This window comes from Toxorhynchites rutilus, chromosome 3, assembly GCF_029784135.1.
Source record: "Toxorhynchites rutilus septentrionalis strain SRP chromosome 3, ASM2978413v1, whole genome shotgun sequence".
NCBI classification, from domain to species: domain Eukaryota; kingdom Metazoa; phylum Arthropoda; class Insecta; order Diptera; family Culicidae; genus Toxorhynchites; species Toxorhynchites rutilus.
In genome coordinates this window covers 166,108,741-166,127,719 of record NC_073746.1, presented here as the reverse complement: position 1 = coordinate 166,127,719, position 18,979 = coordinate 166,108,741, and the positions used below count along the sequence as shown (strand labels likewise).

At 41.5% G+C, this 18,979-nt stretch overlaps 1 protein-coding gene across 2 annotated transcripts in view; it reads right to left on the bottom strand.

The window, feature by feature from the left end:
* LOC129778309 (coiled-coil domain-containing protein 170) overlaps window positions 1-17,545 on the bottom strand; it is a 47,076-nt gene extending 29,531 nt beyond the window's left edge. Inside the window, exon 1 of one of the 2 annotated variants that reach the window (XM_055785133.1) lies at window positions 17,340-17,545. In XM_055785133.1, the coding sequence (XP_055641108.1) occupies window positions 17,340-17,426 (87 nt within the window). In that variant the 5' untranslated portion in view covers window positions 17,427-17,545. The remainder of the gene's footprint in view (window positions 1-17,339) is intronic. The other variant, XM_055785135.1, reaches the window with a different exon arrangement.
* Window positions 17,546-18,979: the final 1,434 nt, after the last annotated feature.

Sequence of the window (18,979 nt, the reverse complement as noted above, 5' to 3'; positions counted from 1 at the left end):
GAGCCAAATTTGTCATGTGAAGGTTTTACGGGGCACGAAATGTTTCTATGGTGAATTTACTCCTCCCCCCTCTCAAAGGGGGGCTACCATACACACGAAACACAAACTGATGGTATGACATCCCTCTCTCCTCTGGAATGGAGAGGGGGTCCCATAGAAATATTACACATATTTCAACCAAAAATATTCCAACCAAACATGACAATCGAAAGTTTTCGGAAAACTCTGAGGGAAAAAGGGAAAATTCGGAAAATTAAATTCCCATATGTTCTACAATTACATAGTGACAAGTGCTGATCAACAAGGCTTTTACCTCTAGCGATCTGTCTCGACAAATCTAGTGCAGTTTACATCATTCTGCTTACGCAATCTAGATGCCGGATCACAAGTTGACGTGATATACACTGATCTCAAAGCAGCTTTCGATAGAGTCGATCATAAGATACTGCTTATAAAACTGGACAAGCTAGGAGTTTCGAATGACCTCATTAGATGGTTTAAATCATATCTCACGGATCGAAAACTATGTGTGCGAATTGGATCTAAGTCATCTGAATTTTTCACCAACACCTGATATGTCCCGCAGGGGAGCAATCTAGGACCTCTTCTATTTTCTATTTTCATCAACGAGTTATCAAAACTACTGCCACCGGGATGTCGCTTTTTCTACGCGGATGATGTCAAAATATACACAGCCATAAATCACATCCAAGATTGCTACACTCTACAACAATGGATCAATGAATTCGAAGAGTGGTGCACAAATAATTTATTGACGATCAGTATCCATAAATGCAACGCAATATCGTTTCATCGAAAATTGAACCCAATCATCCACAATTACAATATTTCTAACGAGCCTCTAGTGCGTGTTGATCAAATACGCGACTTGGGAATCATCCTTGACACAGGGTTGACTTTTCGCCCCCATTATGACAGCATAATTGCAAAGGCTAACCGACAACTAGGATTTATATTTAAAGTATCCAACGAATTCCGTGATCCACAATGTCTTCGGTCACTTTACTGTGTACTGGTGCGCTCCATTCTGGAATCAAATGCAATCGTGTGGTGCCCGTATCAGTTAAACTGGATAAGTAGATTCGAATCAATACAAAAAAATTCATTAGATACGCGCTCCGTAGTCTTCCATGGCGAGACCCGTTGAATTTACCACCGTATGAAGAGCGATGTAGGCTCCTCGGGCTTGACACGTTGGAACGCAGGAGATATGTTGCCCAAGTTATGTTTGTCGCAAAAATACTTTTGGGCGATATTGACTCAGCGGAAATATTGACACTTCGACAGCGGGACTTCCTGTTAGTAGACGGTCGTCGTTCAGCATATGGTCAATACGACCCCATTCGATTTATGGCGACAAGATTCAACGAAGTCTATCAGAAGTTCGATTTTAACTCTTCTACTGCAGCATTCAATCGAAACCTATTAAATGGATAACACCCAACATTGGAAGACTGAAGAACCACCACGATCAGCAACTTCACTGTATACATTTTATTATTTATGACTCTAATTTTATTATTATGACTAGCTAACCCGGCAAACTTCTTCCCGCCCATTTACTTGATTAATTCTCGAGTAATGCAGAAATTTGTGTTTTATTTGTATGGCAGCCACCCCTAAGAGAGGGGGGAGGGGTATCTAACCACCATAGAAACATTCATTGCACCCTAAAGTTTCCATATGCCTAATTTGGTTTAATTTGCTTGATTAATTCTCGGGTAATGCAAAAATTTGTGTTTCATTTGTACGGCAGCCCCCTCTAAGAGAGGGGGAAGGAGTATCTTAACACCATAGAATCATTTATTGCATCCTAAAACCTCCACATGCCAAATTTGGGTTCATTTGCTTGATTAATTCTCGAGTAATGCAGAAATTTGTGTTTCATTTGTATGGCAGCCCCCCCTTTGAGTGGGGGAAGGACTGTCTAACCATCATAGAAACATTTATTGCACCCTAAAACTTTCACATGCCAACTTTGGTTTCGTTTGCTTGGTTAATTTCCGAGTAATGTAGAAATTTGTGTTTCATTTGTATGGCAGCCCCCCCTTAGAGAGGGGGGAGGGGTCTCAAAATATCACGAAAACCTTCCCCGGCCCCAAAAACCCCTACATACCAATTTTCATGTCGATCGGTTCAGTAGTTTCCGAGTCTATAAGAATCAGACAGACAGATAGACATCACTCCATTTTTATATATATAGATAGATTTATTTATTTATTTAAATTTCTCATCGGGCTAGTTGCCTTAATGATACCCTGCCAACCCTGCAACCAACGGTAAATTCAGCCACACACCCGAAACCCCAACCTCCTGGTTTCACGCCTACACCTAGCACATCGTATAGGGATGCTCTACTCTCCCAACCTTCAACACCAATAATTCCTCTCGCGGACCAATTACAAGTATTTATGGGTTCAATTATGCAACTCATGACATCAATGCAAACAATGATGCAAGAAATGTTGCGCAGCCAGCAACTTCTCATCCAAAAATTGCAATGTTCAAAATAATTTTTTTGAAAATCTGCAAACGGGATACATAATATTTTTTTTTTTTTTTTATTAAATCGTTTATTTTTACAGGCTCAGTTACTTAAGTTTAAAGGAGCCAAACTCCTATCTGTATAGTTACAAGTATACATAAACATTTTTTATTAATTCTAATGTTAATGAAGTAGAGAACCGATTACTCGCGGCTTGCTCGAGTTTAGAAGGGTGACATTTTGTTTCAGGAAAAGGATGGGATATAAGGATATGTTGACAATGTTCACACTCACATTCGCACTCACATTCATCATACTCAATTCTTAAGCCTATCTTATATCTAACATGTATTTACATTTCACCTTATTCTATTGTTAGTAAGAAGGGATTTGATTTCTCGCGAAGGAAAAGGAAAAGGAGAATATAAGGATATAAGGACAATCACACACGAAGATCGATAGCTTTTAGGAAGACATATATTTGAGACATGTAATCAAGGTCTAACCGAGCCAACACATCTCTCACCGGCACATTGGGCTGCCTTCCTCTAGCCCGAAGAGAGTTTTCTAAATTCGATCTGGCAACAAGATACTCCTCGCACGACCAAACAACGTGTTCGATGTCGTGGTAACCTTGGCCACAAGCACAGATATTGCCATCGGCAAGATTAAAACGAAAGAGTAGCGCGTCTAACGAACAGTGATTGGACATGAGTCGAGAGAAGGTGCGAATAAAGTCCCGACTTAAGTCCAGACTTTTGAACTATGGATTGAGGCTAACCTTAGGGATAATCGAGTGAAGCCACCGACCCAATTCATCTTCGTTCCACTTACGTTGCCAGTTAGCGATGGTATTTTTACGGACTAAAGAATAAAATTCATTGAAAGCGATTTGACGCTGATAAATATCGCCTTCAATTGCACCTACCTTTGCTAATGAGTCAGCCCTCTCATTACCCGGAATTGAGCAATGTGAAGGGATCCAAACAAAGGTAATGACATAACAGCGTCTGGTTAAAGCACTCAAATTTTCTCGTATTCTCTCAAGGAAGTACGACGAGTGCTTTTCCGGCCTCTCTGAACGGATAGCTTCGACAGAGCTAAGACTATCCGTTACAATGTAATAGTGTTCAACAGGTCGTGAGGCGACGCTGTCCAGCGCCCAATGTATTGCTGCCAATTCAGCAATATACACAGAGCAAGGATTCTGAAGACTGTGGGAGGTGCTAAAAATTTCGTTGAACACTCCAAATCCCGTGGACTCATTCATAGAGGACCCATCAGTAAAGTACATATTATTACAATTGACACGATACTTTGCATTGAAGATCGTAGGAACGATCCCCGATCGATGATAATCTGGAATTCCATGGATTTTCTCCTTCATGAACAGATCAAAATGTACAGAGGAATTGATGTAGTCAGGAAAACAAACACGGTTGGGAGTATACGAAGAAGGATCAACCTGCATGGAGATAAATTCATGATATGAGCTCATGAATCCTGAATGAAAATTTAGCTCGATAAGCTGCTCAAAATTTCCGATCACCAATGGGTTCATAACCTTACACCGGATGAGGAACCGAAGAGATAATAAATTGAAGCGATCTTTTAGTGGGAGTAGGCCTGCCAAAACCTCGAGACTCATGGTATGCGTTGAGGGCATACATCCCAACGCAATACGGAGACAAAGATACTGAATTCGCTCGAGTTTAATGAGATGTGTTTTGGCCTCTGATTGAAAACAGAAACTGCCATACTCCATCACTGAGAGAATAGTTGTTCGATACAACATTATAAGATCTTCGGGATGGGCTCCCCACCAGGTGCCGGTGATTGTACGGAGAAAGTTTATTCTTTGTTGGCATTTTTTACTCAGATACCTAATATGGGCCCCCCAAGTACATTTGGAGTCGAACCAGACCCCAAGATACTTGAATGACATAGCATGAGTGATCGGTTTACCCAAAAGTTGAAGCTTTGGTTTTGCTGGTCTATGCTTCCTAGAAAAAACCACCATCTCTGTTTTCTCCGTGGAGAATTCGATCCCTAGCCCAATGGCCCAGGTTGAAAAATTGTTCAAAGTATCTTGTAAGGGTCCTTGCAGGTCGTTTGATCCTACGACAGACATCACTCCGTCATCTGCAAGTTGTCTTAGGCTGCAATTTTGTGTAAGACAATTGTCGATGTCGCTTACATAGAAGTTGTACAAAAGGGGGCTTAAACATGAGCCCTGGGGGAGGCCCATGTAGGAGACCCGATTTACTGTCGAATCCCCGTGAGAAAAGTTCAACTGTTTCTCACAAAGCAAGTTATATAACATATTATTCAACAGAGGCGGCAGACCCCGAGAGTGTAATTTGTCTGACAAAACCTCTATAGAAACAGAATCAAAGGCCCCCTTTATGTCCAAGAATACTGAAGCCATTTGTTTTTTTTTCGGCGTAAGCCATTTGAATTTCTGAAGAAAGCAACGCAAGACAATCATTCGTCCCCTTGCCCCTCCGGAACCCATATTGTGTATCTGAGAGTAAAGGGTGTGTCACATCAAATTGCATCACGGAAAAAACGCTGTAGAAATTTAATTTTTAGGAATTATATCTTCAGCTTTCGCTTATAATCAGATAAGAGTGTATAGATCACGTTGGCCATGCTTCACTGTCAATTTTTCGTAAATTTGGAAAAATGTCGTCGAACGAAAAAGAGCGTCGTGAATTAATCCTGTGCACTCATTTCGAGAGTCCGGAGTTGTCACATCGGGACATCGGTAAGATGTTGGGAATCGTCCAATCCACGGTCAGCAGAGTACTAAAACGATACTTCGAGAACCTAACCATCGACCGGAAGGTGAAGAACGGCAAAAATGGATGCTCCGTCAGTGAAAAAGATCACAAGCGCGTAGTTAAGCAGTTTAGACGTGATCCGAGAAGTTCGGTCCGGGATGTCGCCAATAAGCTGAATTTGTCAAGTTCATTCGTCCAGCGGACCAAGCAGCGGGAGGGTCTGCGTACATACAAGGTTCAGAAGGCTCCTAACCGCGACGAAAGGCAAAACATGGTGGGGAAGACGCGAGCCCGGAAGCTGTACACCGAAATGCTGACGAAGCCGCATTGCCTGGTAATGGACGACGAAACCTACGTCAAAGCGGACTTTCGTCAGCTGCCGGGCCTGTTGTTCTTCTCCGCAGAGGACAAATTCAGCGTTCCGGAGGAGATTCGCAAGCAGAAACTATCCAAGTTTGCCAAAAAGTACATGGTGTGGCAAGCGATCTGCTCTTGCGGAAAGCGGAGCGCCCCCTTCGTGATGACCGGCACGGTAAACGGGCAGGTTTACCTTAAGGAGTGCCTACAGAAGCGCTTACTACCACTATTGAAGCAGCACGACGGCCCGACCATCTTCTGGCCAGATCTCGCTTCGTGCCACTATTCAAAGGACGTGTTGGAGTGGTACGAAGCCAACGGGGTCACCTTCGTGCCAAAGGAAATGAACCCGCCCAAAGCCCCGGAGCTTCGCCCAATAGAGAAATATTGGGCGATTATGAAGCAGGCCCTCCGGAAGAACCCAAAAGTTGTCAAATCGGAGGCGGACTTCAAGAGAAAATGGATTTCTGTTCAAAAAAACTACAACCTGACGTTGTACAGAACCTTATGGACGGGGTAAAGAGGAAGGTGCGAGCATACGGGCTTGGGCTCGCAGTATGAATAAAAAGAAAATTTACTGTCTAAAATTTTCAAAAGGATCGGTCTACTGGGCGAATTTCTACAGTGTTTTTTCCGTGATGCAATTTGATGTGACACACCCTTTAAGCCATTCGTTTCAACCCAACGATCAAGGCGAAACAAGATCATTTTCTCCAACAATTTCCGTATACAAGACAGCATTGCTATTGGGCGGTACGAATTGAAGTCGGACGCGGGTTTTCCGGGTTTTTGAATAGCTATAATTCGCACTTCTCTCCAATCATCTGGAACAATATTATGCTCCAGAAACCGATTGAATAAATTCAACAAACGATGTTTCGCCACATCAGGGAGGTTTTTTAACAAGTTGAACTTAATTCTATCCGTTCCTGGAGCCGAATTGTTACAAGAAAGGAGAGCAAGAGAGAATTCTACCATCGAAAACTCGGAATCAAGATCGCACCTATCTAGTGGTATATCTCGAACAATTTTTTGCACAGGAACGGAATCGGGACAAACCTTCCGTGCAAAATTAAAAATCCATCGATGTGAATATTCTTCGCTTTCATTCGATGAAGAGCGATTTCTCATGTTTCGAGCCACTTTCCATATTTTTTTCATTGACGTTTCTCGTGACAAACCTCCCACGAAATTTCGCCAATAAGCACGTTTTTTCCCTTTGATCAAGTTTTTAAATTGATTTTCAAGGTCCAAATACGTTTGAAAATTCTCAATGGTTCCACGTTTCCGAAAATCTTTAAATGCGTTCGATTTATCCTGATAAAGCTTGGAACATTGGCTATCCCACCATGGATTGGGAGGCCTTTGACGAAAAGTGGAGCCTGGGATGGGTTTCGTTTGAGCGCGAACCGCGCTGTCATAGATCAAACGAGAAAGGAAGTTATACTCCTCCAATGGAGGCAAACCATCTCTGGAATTGATGGCTAGAGCAATTGCGTCCACATATTTTTTCCAGTCAATGTGTCTTGTGAGGTCATATGCCATGTTTATAGATTCAGAAGAATTCGAACCAATGGTGATGGAAATTTTGATTGGCAAGTGGTCACTGCCGTTGGGATCCTGGATTACATTCCACTTGCAATCTAACGATAGTGAATTCGAGCAAAGCGAGAGGTCAAGAGCACTTGGGTTAGCAGGAGGTTTAGGTACACGTGTTGTTTCCCCAGTGTTCAAAACGGTCATATTGAAGTTGTTACAAAGGTCATATATCAACAATGAACGATTGTCGTCGTACTGTTCCCCTCAGGCAGTTCCGTGAGAGTTGAAGTCTCCCAAGATCAATCGTGGCTCAGGAAGGAGTGAGCACATGTCAACAAGTTGATTCAAGACGGCGCCAGTGGTTGTATGGTTAGCGTAACAGCCTCACAATCCGATCGGCCTGGGTTCAATCCCAGCTGGCGTCGTTGGGATTTTCTGAGGCGAAAAATCTCTGGTTACGTCTTCCTTCGGAGCGGAAGTAAAAGAAGTTGGCCCGGCTCATGAGTTGTTGAGTCTGATAGGTAGGAACAGGTGGAGTCGCCTCCCTGATGTCGGTGATTGGCACTAAAGTGGCGGAAATAGGCCGACGAAAAATAAGCGAAGATAAAAAAAAATAAAACAAGTTGATTGCGGCTAACCGCAGCTCTCGGAGGCCAATACAAGCTGACAATACAGAGGTCTTTGCCTCTGATGTTTGCATGACAAGCAACAGCTTCGATCCCTCCAATAGGTGGAAGGTCAATTCGAAAAAATGAGTGGCACTTATTGATACCCAATAGCACCCCTCCGTATCTGTCATCACGGTCCAAGCGTATGATATTAAAATCGTGGAAAGAGAGATCATCTCGCGAAGAAAGCCAAGTTTCGGACAGAGCAAAAACATCACAATTGAACTTATGAATTAAAAATTTGAATGTATCCAATTTAGGGATAAGACTACGACAATTCCACTGTAAAACAGTGATATCTTCGACCTCTCTATTTAAATTAGACATCAAGAGAGATAATCATTGCAAGGAGGGGCCATGTCTGCATCAATTGTTGCAAAATTGTCTTTAATACTGGAAGCATTGAAATGACAATGGTTCTGATGGAGTCGGAAACATAAAAACACTTGAAGATTTGGTCCAAAAGGTCAGACAACTTTATAAATCCCGATTGGGAAGTTGAACTGGACGGAAAAACAGGGACAGTTGGGGTTTTTGATGTCCCCTCGAGTGCTGGGCCATTCGAAGGTGAATTATTCCCACGGAAACCAGGAGGAACCTGATTTTGCTTGTCCGCTGCACTCGATTTTTTAGGCATGCTAACAGGGGGTATCACCGGAGGGGCTTGTCCTTGAACTTTGGGAGTGGTCACATTTTTGCGCCGGGGATTCCCTTGGAAAATGAACGGTGTGCCCCCGTTAGCTGTGTCCGCTTCTATTTCGTCAACGGGCAACGTGGCGAAGACATTTTGTGTGTTGATTAGTTGTTGTTGTTGGGCCATTGGAGAAGCGCCCTTTAAAATATCCGCAAAAGTGCGATTCGAGCGTTCCTTCAAAGAGCGCTTCTGTTTCTCCCAGCGACTCTTATAAGTTTCACAAACTGAGAGCTCGTGTGGGGATCCCCCACAATATGGACATTTATGCTCAGTCGCACTGCAGGATTTCCCCTCATGTTGCTCTCCGCAAGTGGCACAGCGCTCCTTGTTGGCACAATAATCTGAAGTGTAACCAACTGACTTGCATTTTCGGCAAGTCATGGGCTTTGGCACGAAGAGTCGCACAGGCAATCTCAATTTGCCCACCATGACGTAGTCAGGTAGAGCGGAACCAGCAAAAGTTACTCGAAACGAGTCTGACGGCGTGAATTTAGTTTTTCCCTCTTCTTGGGATACTTTTCCTAGTTGGCGGCTGTCCAAAATTTTAACACCCACCAACGGGAGTCTTTTAAATTTACCAACTCCTTCTTTTATCATTTCGCACGTCAGACCAGTTTCAGTTACCACCCCCGAGATTTCTACGTCATGGGAGGGCACGTAGACGCGATACTCTAGGGAGAATCTCTCGTCGATCACAATTGCATTCGCGTGTTTCCGATCACTCACGACAACACGCAGTTTGTTCGGTCTAACCTTAGAGATTTCGATCACGGAGGAATATAATCTTGCCAGATCTTTCGAAACCTGAATGACATTAATTGACTTTCCTTTTGGTTTAGGCCGGAAAAAAACAACCCATGGACCAGCTCCAAGTGCATCGTCTGGATAGACCTTGACACGAGGAGAGGAAACAACTGAGGGGGAGGACGAGGTCGATTGTTGAACGGGAGCGGGATCAGTAGGGCTGGGAGGCAAGTTCGGTAGTAGAGCGGAAGCTGGAGCGGGAGATTGAGGGGGCGAAGAGGAAAAGATTGCCAATTTTCTTGAGGGGGGCTTGTTAAGGTAGATTACCTCTTTCTCTGAAGAGACATCTTCTGAGGGGGGAACGCGTTTAAGCGACTTCCCAGCCCCCGTTGTAGCTAGTGAGGAGGAAACAGTAGTTTCAATCTCCATGTCAACATGACCTTCTGCCATTACGGCAGATATAAAATAATATAATTTTTATTTTTTTTGTATTTCTAAACCTAATATATATTATGCCTAAATCGCACACCAATGCGAATGAAATGAAACGGTGTCCCAATCGAACCGCGTGGCAATCGCTCGGCACAGATGCAACGGTATATCGCACCACAACACGATGATGGAATCGATGACGATGCTAAAGCACACACAGCGATGATACGGCACACGCACCGCGTCCGCCGTGGAGGACTTCTTCCTCACGCTGGTAGTGATTGCTGCTCTCCTCACTCGCGCAATAAAGAGAACCCCGTTAGGGCGAAATAACTTCACCAGCCACGAACTGAGAACGGTATAATCTCCACTCTACAATAGACGCGAACAAATTTGCGACCGATGTCTTCGGACTGCGCGAGCTGAATGACATAACCATTTGAATAAAATTAAACTATTCTTGAACCAACACGACATTGACGTTTTTCTTATCAATGAAACTCATCTGACGGATTACTACAACATCAGAGTTACGCGATATGATTTCTATGGTACAAATCACCCGCACGGGTCAGCAAGAGGTGGGGCTGCGGTCCTCATCAAACGAGATATTCCACACTATTTATGGCACCGTCACAGTACTCTAAATATCCAAGCAGCGGCTGTGTGCATCGAGAATAAATCTGAGAAAATAGTACTAACAGCACTCTACTCTTCACCGAACCACCACCCTTCGGTAGAGGAACTGAAAGACTTCTTCTCACTCCAAGGGCACAGATTTATCGTCGCTGGTGACTTTAACGCAAAACACACCTTTTGGGGATCAAGGCTGATTACCACTCGTGGACGCGTATTATACAACGTTATCACTGACTCTGGCTATGACATTGTATCATGCGGTGAACCGACACACTGGCCAGAGGACCTCGCACGACTTCCGGACCTGCTAGATTTCGCTGTCACAAAAAATATTAATAGTAAACGAATTCGATCGAAGCTTCATCTGGATTTATCATCTGATCACTCACCAATACTCCTGGAATACTTCATAGAAAAGGAAGTGAAGCAGACGTCATCTAATCTCACTAACTTTTCAACGAATTGGACAAAATATAAGACATATATCTCCTCTAACATTCTCGATCTACCTCTGGATAACGAACATCATATCGAGGAAGCAGTTAACCAGCTCAGTGTACTCATGAAGAACGCTGCGAAGATAGCTACCCCACCTATGAAGCCTCAGAAACACAAATAAATTATTACTGCCTCCCACATAAAAGCAGCAGTTGCAGAAAAGCGACGACTAAGACGTATCTGGCAAAACAAACGATCGCCAGAATCTAAAAATCAATTCAATGTGGCACAACGTAAATTAAGAAAGCTATTACAAGACGAGAAAGATGAAAAATTCCATAATTACTTAACTGAATTATCGCCAAATCAAAATAATAATTACTCACTATGGAAGGCAACTAAGAATCTAAAACGACCTCAGTTACAGGTCCCGCCGTTCAGAATGTCCTCTGGTAATTGGGCCAGAAGTGACGATGAAAAAGCAGCAACTTTTGCAAACCATCTTCAAAAAGTTTTCACTCCGAATTAATCCGGACCTAATCAAGAAACGCTCGAATTTTCTGGTGCTATAAACCAAAACAAAATGAAAATCAAACATCGGCTGGTGAGACTTGTTATCAATAATCATATCAATGTGAAAAAGTCACCCGGTATCGACCACATCAACGGACATATGACCAAGGAACTACCTGACCTAGCAATTAAACATCTCACGAGAATTTTCAACGCAATGACCCATAAAGGATATTTCCCACAAGCATGGAAAATTTCGACCATCATTATGATTCCTAAGCCAGGGAAAGACGCACAGAAAGTGGAATCTTATAGACCTATCAGCATCCTTCCAATCTTCTCAAAAGTGTTCGAAAAAATTATCCTGATAAAATCAGCGCCCGAGATTGAAAGATTAATCCCGAATCATCAATTCGGATTCCGAGCAAAACATGGCACTATTGAACAAGTGCACCGAATGATAGAAGAAATTCGTAAAGTATATGAAGGCCGCGGATACTGCTCAGCGCTTTTTCTTGATGTAGCTCAAGCTTTCGATAAAGTCTGGCACGAAGGACTGCTCTATAAAATTAAAAATATGCTACCACAAGTATATGAAATTATGCGTTCTTATCTACTGGGAAGAAAGTTTCATGTTCGGTATAACCAAACTCTATCACCAGAGCAAGAAATTTATACTGGCGTTCCTCAGGGCAGTGTTCTTGGACCAGTTCTCTATCTCATCTACACAGCTGATCTCCCGACCGCGCGTAACTTAATGACTACAACATTCGCAGATGACACAGCTATTCTCAGCAGTCACAAAAACAGAACGATTGCTTCACGGGATCTCCAGGAACACATAACGGTCGTAGAAAAGTGGCTTCAAAAATGGAGAATTAAAGTAAATGAAACAAAATGTGTCCACGTTACGTTCACGCATAATAAGAACACATGCCCACAAATTAAGTTCAATAGATCTGCAGTACCTCAATTGAATGAAATTAAATATCTTGGTGTACATCTAGATCGTCGTCTAACCTGGAAGAAGCACATAGATGCGAAGAAAACGCAATTGAAGATGCGAGCAGAACAAATACATTGGCTAATCGGGAGGAAGTCGAAATTAAAACTAGAGTTCAAACTACTTCTATACAAATCCATGCTGAAACCTATTTTGCATTACGGCTGTCAACTATGGCAAACAGCTTCAGCAAGTAATATCGAAATCATCGAAAGAGTACAAAATAAACTGCTAAGACAAATTACTGGCGCCCCTTGGTACATCCGCAATAGTGTCATACATCGAGACTTAGGGATGGCGACGGTTAAAGAAGAACTTCATAAAACGAGGAGGAAATATGCGGAAAAGGTGAAGAATCATCCAAATCCACTAGCAAGGCGACTCGGTCAACCTATGGTAACACGTCTGAAGAAAAAAAACCTTAATTATTTGAACGTGGTCAAACGTTAGTGTTGTGCTCCAGCACACATGTGAAATTTTAACTGTAAGAATTGACAACAAACGTAATACTTTATTATGTTAGAACTAAATGTATAACCAATTATTGTTATTTCCACATTATGGAAGATTCAATAAATGTATGTATGAAAAAAAAAGTCCATTTGATGTTTGCGCTAACGAAATTGATCTTTATTCGAAACTGGAAATTGATTTTAATGTGATGAAACGCATTTCTATATCTTCTTCTATCTATACCAATAATAAAGTATCGCCGAATGTGTTGATAAGAGCAGAACTCGAGGAAGGAATTATCCGATTTAGGGCTGTCTTTATTCTATCATATTTTCTGTATAAAACATTTATTCCATGTAACGGAGAAACATGTTATTTGCAAGTGGTTGAAAAATCTTGAACGAGAATTGTGTCTTAAAATGAAAATGACGAGTTTTGGTAGAAGCACTAGGAACTTTATAGTAAAAGGTAATTTTAAAGGGTAGATTAGAACATCAATCAATGAACAGTTCTGCGATTGGACCCATGAACTTGCTCATAGTAAGAAAACGGGAATATTAGAAGGTATTGATAACAAAAAACTAATTTTGGGCGAGACGAAGTTTGCCTGGTCAGCTAGTTTTTTTTATAAAAATGAAAATGCAAGACAGACCGCTGAAATTATGAGTGGTGTTTATGGTGACGTTACTGTAACCGTAAAATACGTGCAACTAATTTATTTTAATTTTTTTTATCTAGTGCAATACACTAAATTCAGATCTCTACCGTCAACAAATGGACCGTTTTAAGCCTGCAATTGATCAGAAACGTCAAGAATGGGCAAACAGAAGAGGTGTTGTGTTCCATTAGGATAACGCATTGCTACACAACTCCGGGAGCTTGATTGGGATGTTTTAATGCATCCACCATATAGTCCGGACCTGGTACTAAGCGATTACAACCATTTTCTCGCATTGCAATAAAAAATTGGGATCAAGAGAAGATTGTAAATATTTATAGCTAGAGTTTTTCTCCAATAAGAACGAAGACCACAAACAAATTTTAAAACAAAACGGTGCAAATTTGACCCAAGTCGGAATATTCGAAGCATATTAACCCTCCTGTACTCGCGTGCAAAATCATAACACGTATACTCGCGCACGGTGTCACAGACCGAAAATTGAACTTCTCTGTAATGTTGTCATTGTGTATTTTTCAGGCTTTATTGGCATTTATTTTAAGAAGAGGGTATGATTAAATGAAAAAACTCCAAAAAATATGTTCTCTTTATTGTGTTTTAATAGTCATCTAATTCAGCCTCATCAAAACAGAGTAATTTTTGATACTCCAACACAAACTACCGACCTTCTAGATAATCACCAGATGATAAAGGTTCTCGAATATCAAGTTCGCATATTTCTAATATTCTTTGTCTCTGTATTCTTGGTAGACTAAGAATTAATACCCTTTTATAGATAGGGCATAAAAAGATGATATAAAAGGATTTCTAGGAACTTCCTTTTCTTTCTCTTGTTTTTTTGTTGATATTGCTCATTATAAAAAAATATCCCAGAAACTGTAACTGTTAAAAATAACCATTAGCCACCGATTAGTTTATAGTTTACTGTTTACAACTCTTCCACGAGTGAAATTCTTTCACAAGTGTGTATATGTATGACCATTATATTTAGCGAATAACTATACGAAAGTCAAACATTTGTATTTTGCTTTTGAACGTATGAATCTAAAGACGAATATATCTACGAATAGTTAATAAATGGATCCGTTCAATCCAGTTACAAAAGGGACTGAAATCAAATAGGAATAGTCCGGTAATGATCTTATGCATTATATGTAATAAGAATTCCACGCCACTAACATTAATTTATACATTTCTTTCAACAATATTCTAGAATATGAAAAAAGGCACTTGTCCAAAAAAGTTACTCCTATACTCGCGTCGGTGTGTCAGACCGAAAGTGTTAAAAAAGTGGCACACGTCCCCTTTGTACCAACACATGCGATACGCTAAACGATGACGAACGACGAATAACGAAGCTAGAGAGAAGCGTAAAGTCGTAGTGTTGATATTTTCTGAGAAATGAACGAATTATTGATTTCTCGGTCTGACAGACCAATGCGCGAGTATAGGAGTGTTAAATGGATGTTTTGAATTTCACCCAGAAATAAAAGATTACTTCATCCCCAACCAAATATTATAATGAAAATTGCGATTTTAGGTAGCTTCCATCATGTGTACCAAGTTTTAAAAAATCGGATAGAGGCGAGTCAGTGGTCGGTTGATTTTGCATAGCTACAATACGGTAAAATTCATATTTGTTACGCTTCGTTGTTTTTTTGACGTGACAACGCTTTGTGAATTCTGTTTTTCGCGCAGAGTGCATGCTGATATTTGTAAGATTCTTGCAAGTTTTTTGAGAAACTGAATATGCTGGAATCTGCGCTCATCTATTGTTAAAAAATCTTGGAAAAAAGTTCATTGGAACGGAACTGAAAATAAATACAACACAAATGCAGCTGTCGGAAATTAATTGAACATCCAAAAGGCTGAACTTGTCGGCATAAGTGAGAGACATGAGCACCAACATTACGCCACAAAAATCGCAAATCAAATACACCCAGGTTTTTTTTACGCGGGGGATACATACCTCGTAAAAAACCGCGTTAATTGGAAAATCCGCATAAAAAAACCGCGTTAACTCGAAAATCCGCCTAAAAATCCGCGTAATTGGAAAATTTGCGTAAAAAAAAACCATGTCACCTAATGATAAATATCAAATGGGACTATCCTTACGTAAAACGGAAGTAAAAAGTTGAGAGTTGCTCGCTTCCGAAAACCCGTAGTTTTTTCCTGCAATTTCGTTGGTTACTGGTAGCCATAGTTCGGTTTTCCTCACTAATGAGGTCATCTGCTGTTTTTAGAAGATCCCTCTGTGATTTGTACACTCTACTGCCGATGCAAGTGCAGCACCACTGTTGGACCGTCCAGAGCTAAGTAGACAGGGAAAGACAATCACGAATAGCTGCCCGTAAAAACCTCGTCCCGTTGTATCGCCCGGTGACCTCCCCGTTACCCAACACCTAAAATCTACGTAAGAATCGTGATAAGGCGCAGCACTCATTTTCTTCATAAGCGCTAAGCTCCGTTACAAGCACTAATTACCGTAATATGATTTGAGGGAGCATAAGAGAGAAATGTGAACTGAGAGAGATGTGATATTGCACTGGTACTTTTCTACGCGGATACCGCGTTAATTGGAAAATCCGCGTGAAAAACACCTCGTAAAAAACCGCGCAAAGAAAAAACCGCGTAAAAAACCTGGGTGTATACGTAATCAACGGAAATTCTGGAGTCGCGATACTTTTTGAATAGACCTCCGAAATACTGTTAGAATGTGTTGAGCTATATTTAGTTGAAACAATATCGGGGTGTCACACTCAATAAAATGGTTTTGCTGATATGATGACACATAACAAAAGTGAATATAGAGAAATTTCGCGAGTTCGTTTTTGAGTTTGTAGTGCCCTCTAAGAATTCTTTGAAACTTTGTACGAGGGTCGAGTTTCAGTGCCTCAGAAAGCGCGGAAAAATAAAGTTAGGAAAAAAAACAAGGCGATTTTCGTAATCTACGTTTTATTTTCCATTTTTCTACATAATCGCCGTAACGTTCGAGGCATTTTTCATAGCATGGCACGAGTTTTTATATTCCGAGGGCGAAGTGCATAGCGTCGAACTTTTTAAAGTACGCTGTAACTGCGTCACGAATTTCTTCAGTGTTATCGAATCGTTGACCGCCGAACGCCTCTTTCATTACCGGGAATAAGTGATAGATGTTAGGGGCGAGGTCTGGGGTGTAAGGAGAATGCTCGAACACATTCCATTTGAATTTTTTTCAATTGCTCTTGAGTTACGCGAGTAGAATGGGACTGCACATTATCGTGGATGAGGAACACTCCTTTCGTCAATAAACCAGGCCCTTTGTTCTTAATCGCGGTTGTTAATCGGTCCAAAACTTCACAATAGTACGGTGATGAAACAGGCGTCAAAAGGCTGTCAACGATTCGATAACCCTGAAGAAATTCGTGACGCAGTTACATCGTACTTTAAAAAGTTCGACGCTACGCACTTCGCGCTCGGAATAGAAAAAACTCGTGCCACGCTATCAAAATGCCTCGAACGTTACGGCGATTATGTAGAAAAATGGAAAATAAAACGTAGATTACGAAAATCACCTTGTTTTTTGTCCTAACTTTATTTTTTCGCGATTTCTGAAGCACTGAACCTTTTTTTTTTTTGAACGACCCTCGTATGTAGCATTTTGCTAATCAAGCATTTTTCCATACGCGTTCTTCCCCAAACTGATCTAGACTATCTTCGAGGAAGATCATTTTATCGGTTTGCTTCTCCGATGTCTCACACATTCACGATTTATACCTTCAAATTGTATTTGTTGTAATATAGTTGACAAGATGCAGAGACTGCAATAATGTGATTTGTCCAGTAAACCGATTGTTTGTAAACTTAAAAAAGTCGTTCTCACTACCTATAACATGCAAACCCTGTTCCTACCTCTTTCCCACCGCAAAGAACATCGAAAATTTCCCAATCCTCCTCACTGTTTCCTGTCTCATCCTGTTCTGTATTTTTCCTAGACATATTGTTTCATCAAGATAAACTATTTACACACAGAATAAACTAGCTAATTTGAAGATTGATTTTTTATCCACATTATCCTTAATTTGTCCGACTGTTGATAAATACTAAATTCAACCAAAACTCACTCACTTTCACGACCGGAATAATACTGATACGTTGATTAGAAACATTCGATAAAACTTGCGCTGTCCGCCGCCAAGGACGACAAACTGTGACTGGGAAAATATATGCAACACCCGGTCCCTTCCTATTTTTCCAGCAGCGGAGAGAATTATACACTTGCCTTCCCGTTTGAACTACAACGAAATCGAGTTAATTCGTTAACGCGGGCTGCCTCATAAGACACAATATGAGTATGGGGAATGCTCCAGGTACCTTGCTTTCGCTCGGTAGACTTCCAAAGGGCTCCAAACGGCCTAGCGGGAGAATGTATAATGTAGAAATTGGTAGACGCTCCAGTTATGTGCCACCAACAGGGACTTTGTTTATTCGCCCGAGGGTGTTTCCAGGGGGATTTCACATTTTTCGCAGTCCCGAATCTATCGTATTGATCGATTCCGCTAGAGTCGATGAGGATAGAAATATGCGGAGCATATTCAGGACGATATTAGAAAACATTGTATCCAAAATATTTTTATCTTCACCCTGTGAGATAAACAAAACTCGGCTCGTCAGCAGAGAAAATCTCTCGCACATCACCATCGAATGCATTATACGAACGACTGCAACAAAAGGAAGAAGCACTTGATGAGAATAAAAAAAGAAGACGAAGGGAAAACAGGAATGAAAAGTAAACTCTAGAGGCAACATAACAGTCGGGCTGATTTATTACCGCACGATCCGTACGAAGTTCATCGCAAGCCCTTGCATCGCTCCAACGCATTCTGCATCCCTGTTCGTATGATACACTTTCGAAACACGCCCTATTTCAGTAACACTGCGTTCCCTGCAAGCCCTTCGAGCACCGTTGGGCGGATTCAGCCCTTTTTTACATCTTGTTTTGGGTTTCTTCTCCGTATCTCGTCATCAGTTCGTACTTTGCAGCCGGAATGACCAACGGTGTGAATGGTGAATGGGTAGCAACATTATGCTGCGAGCGGTTGCATTTTCGGCTAGCCGCTTGCATGCGATGCTGTTAAAATGCGAGTGAATTCGATCGCAGCGGTCACTTCCCGAGCTCTGTTCTTGGGAAAGACGCAACTGACCAGCGGTGTTTGATGGGGTATAATTATAGCTTACGGACCGATAGGGGTAGTGGGGGCAAATTGGTCATGGTGGGCAAAGTGGTCACCTGCTTGTTTGGCAGAATAACTATTGACTGTTGATGCCGTATTGATAGTCACCTTATTTTTGAGGAATTTAATGACTTTTGAGTCACCCTGTACTTCAGTAGAGCTGTCGCATGTCAAAATACAAATAAAAACGGAAATTATCCCTCGATAGCCATTCGGCCGTAGTTCTGTGCGCATGTTATCTAAGGAATTTCTCGTGAAATTTAATTTATTCAATCTGATATGTTGTACAAATCATCAGTTTGGACGACTGTTCAAATA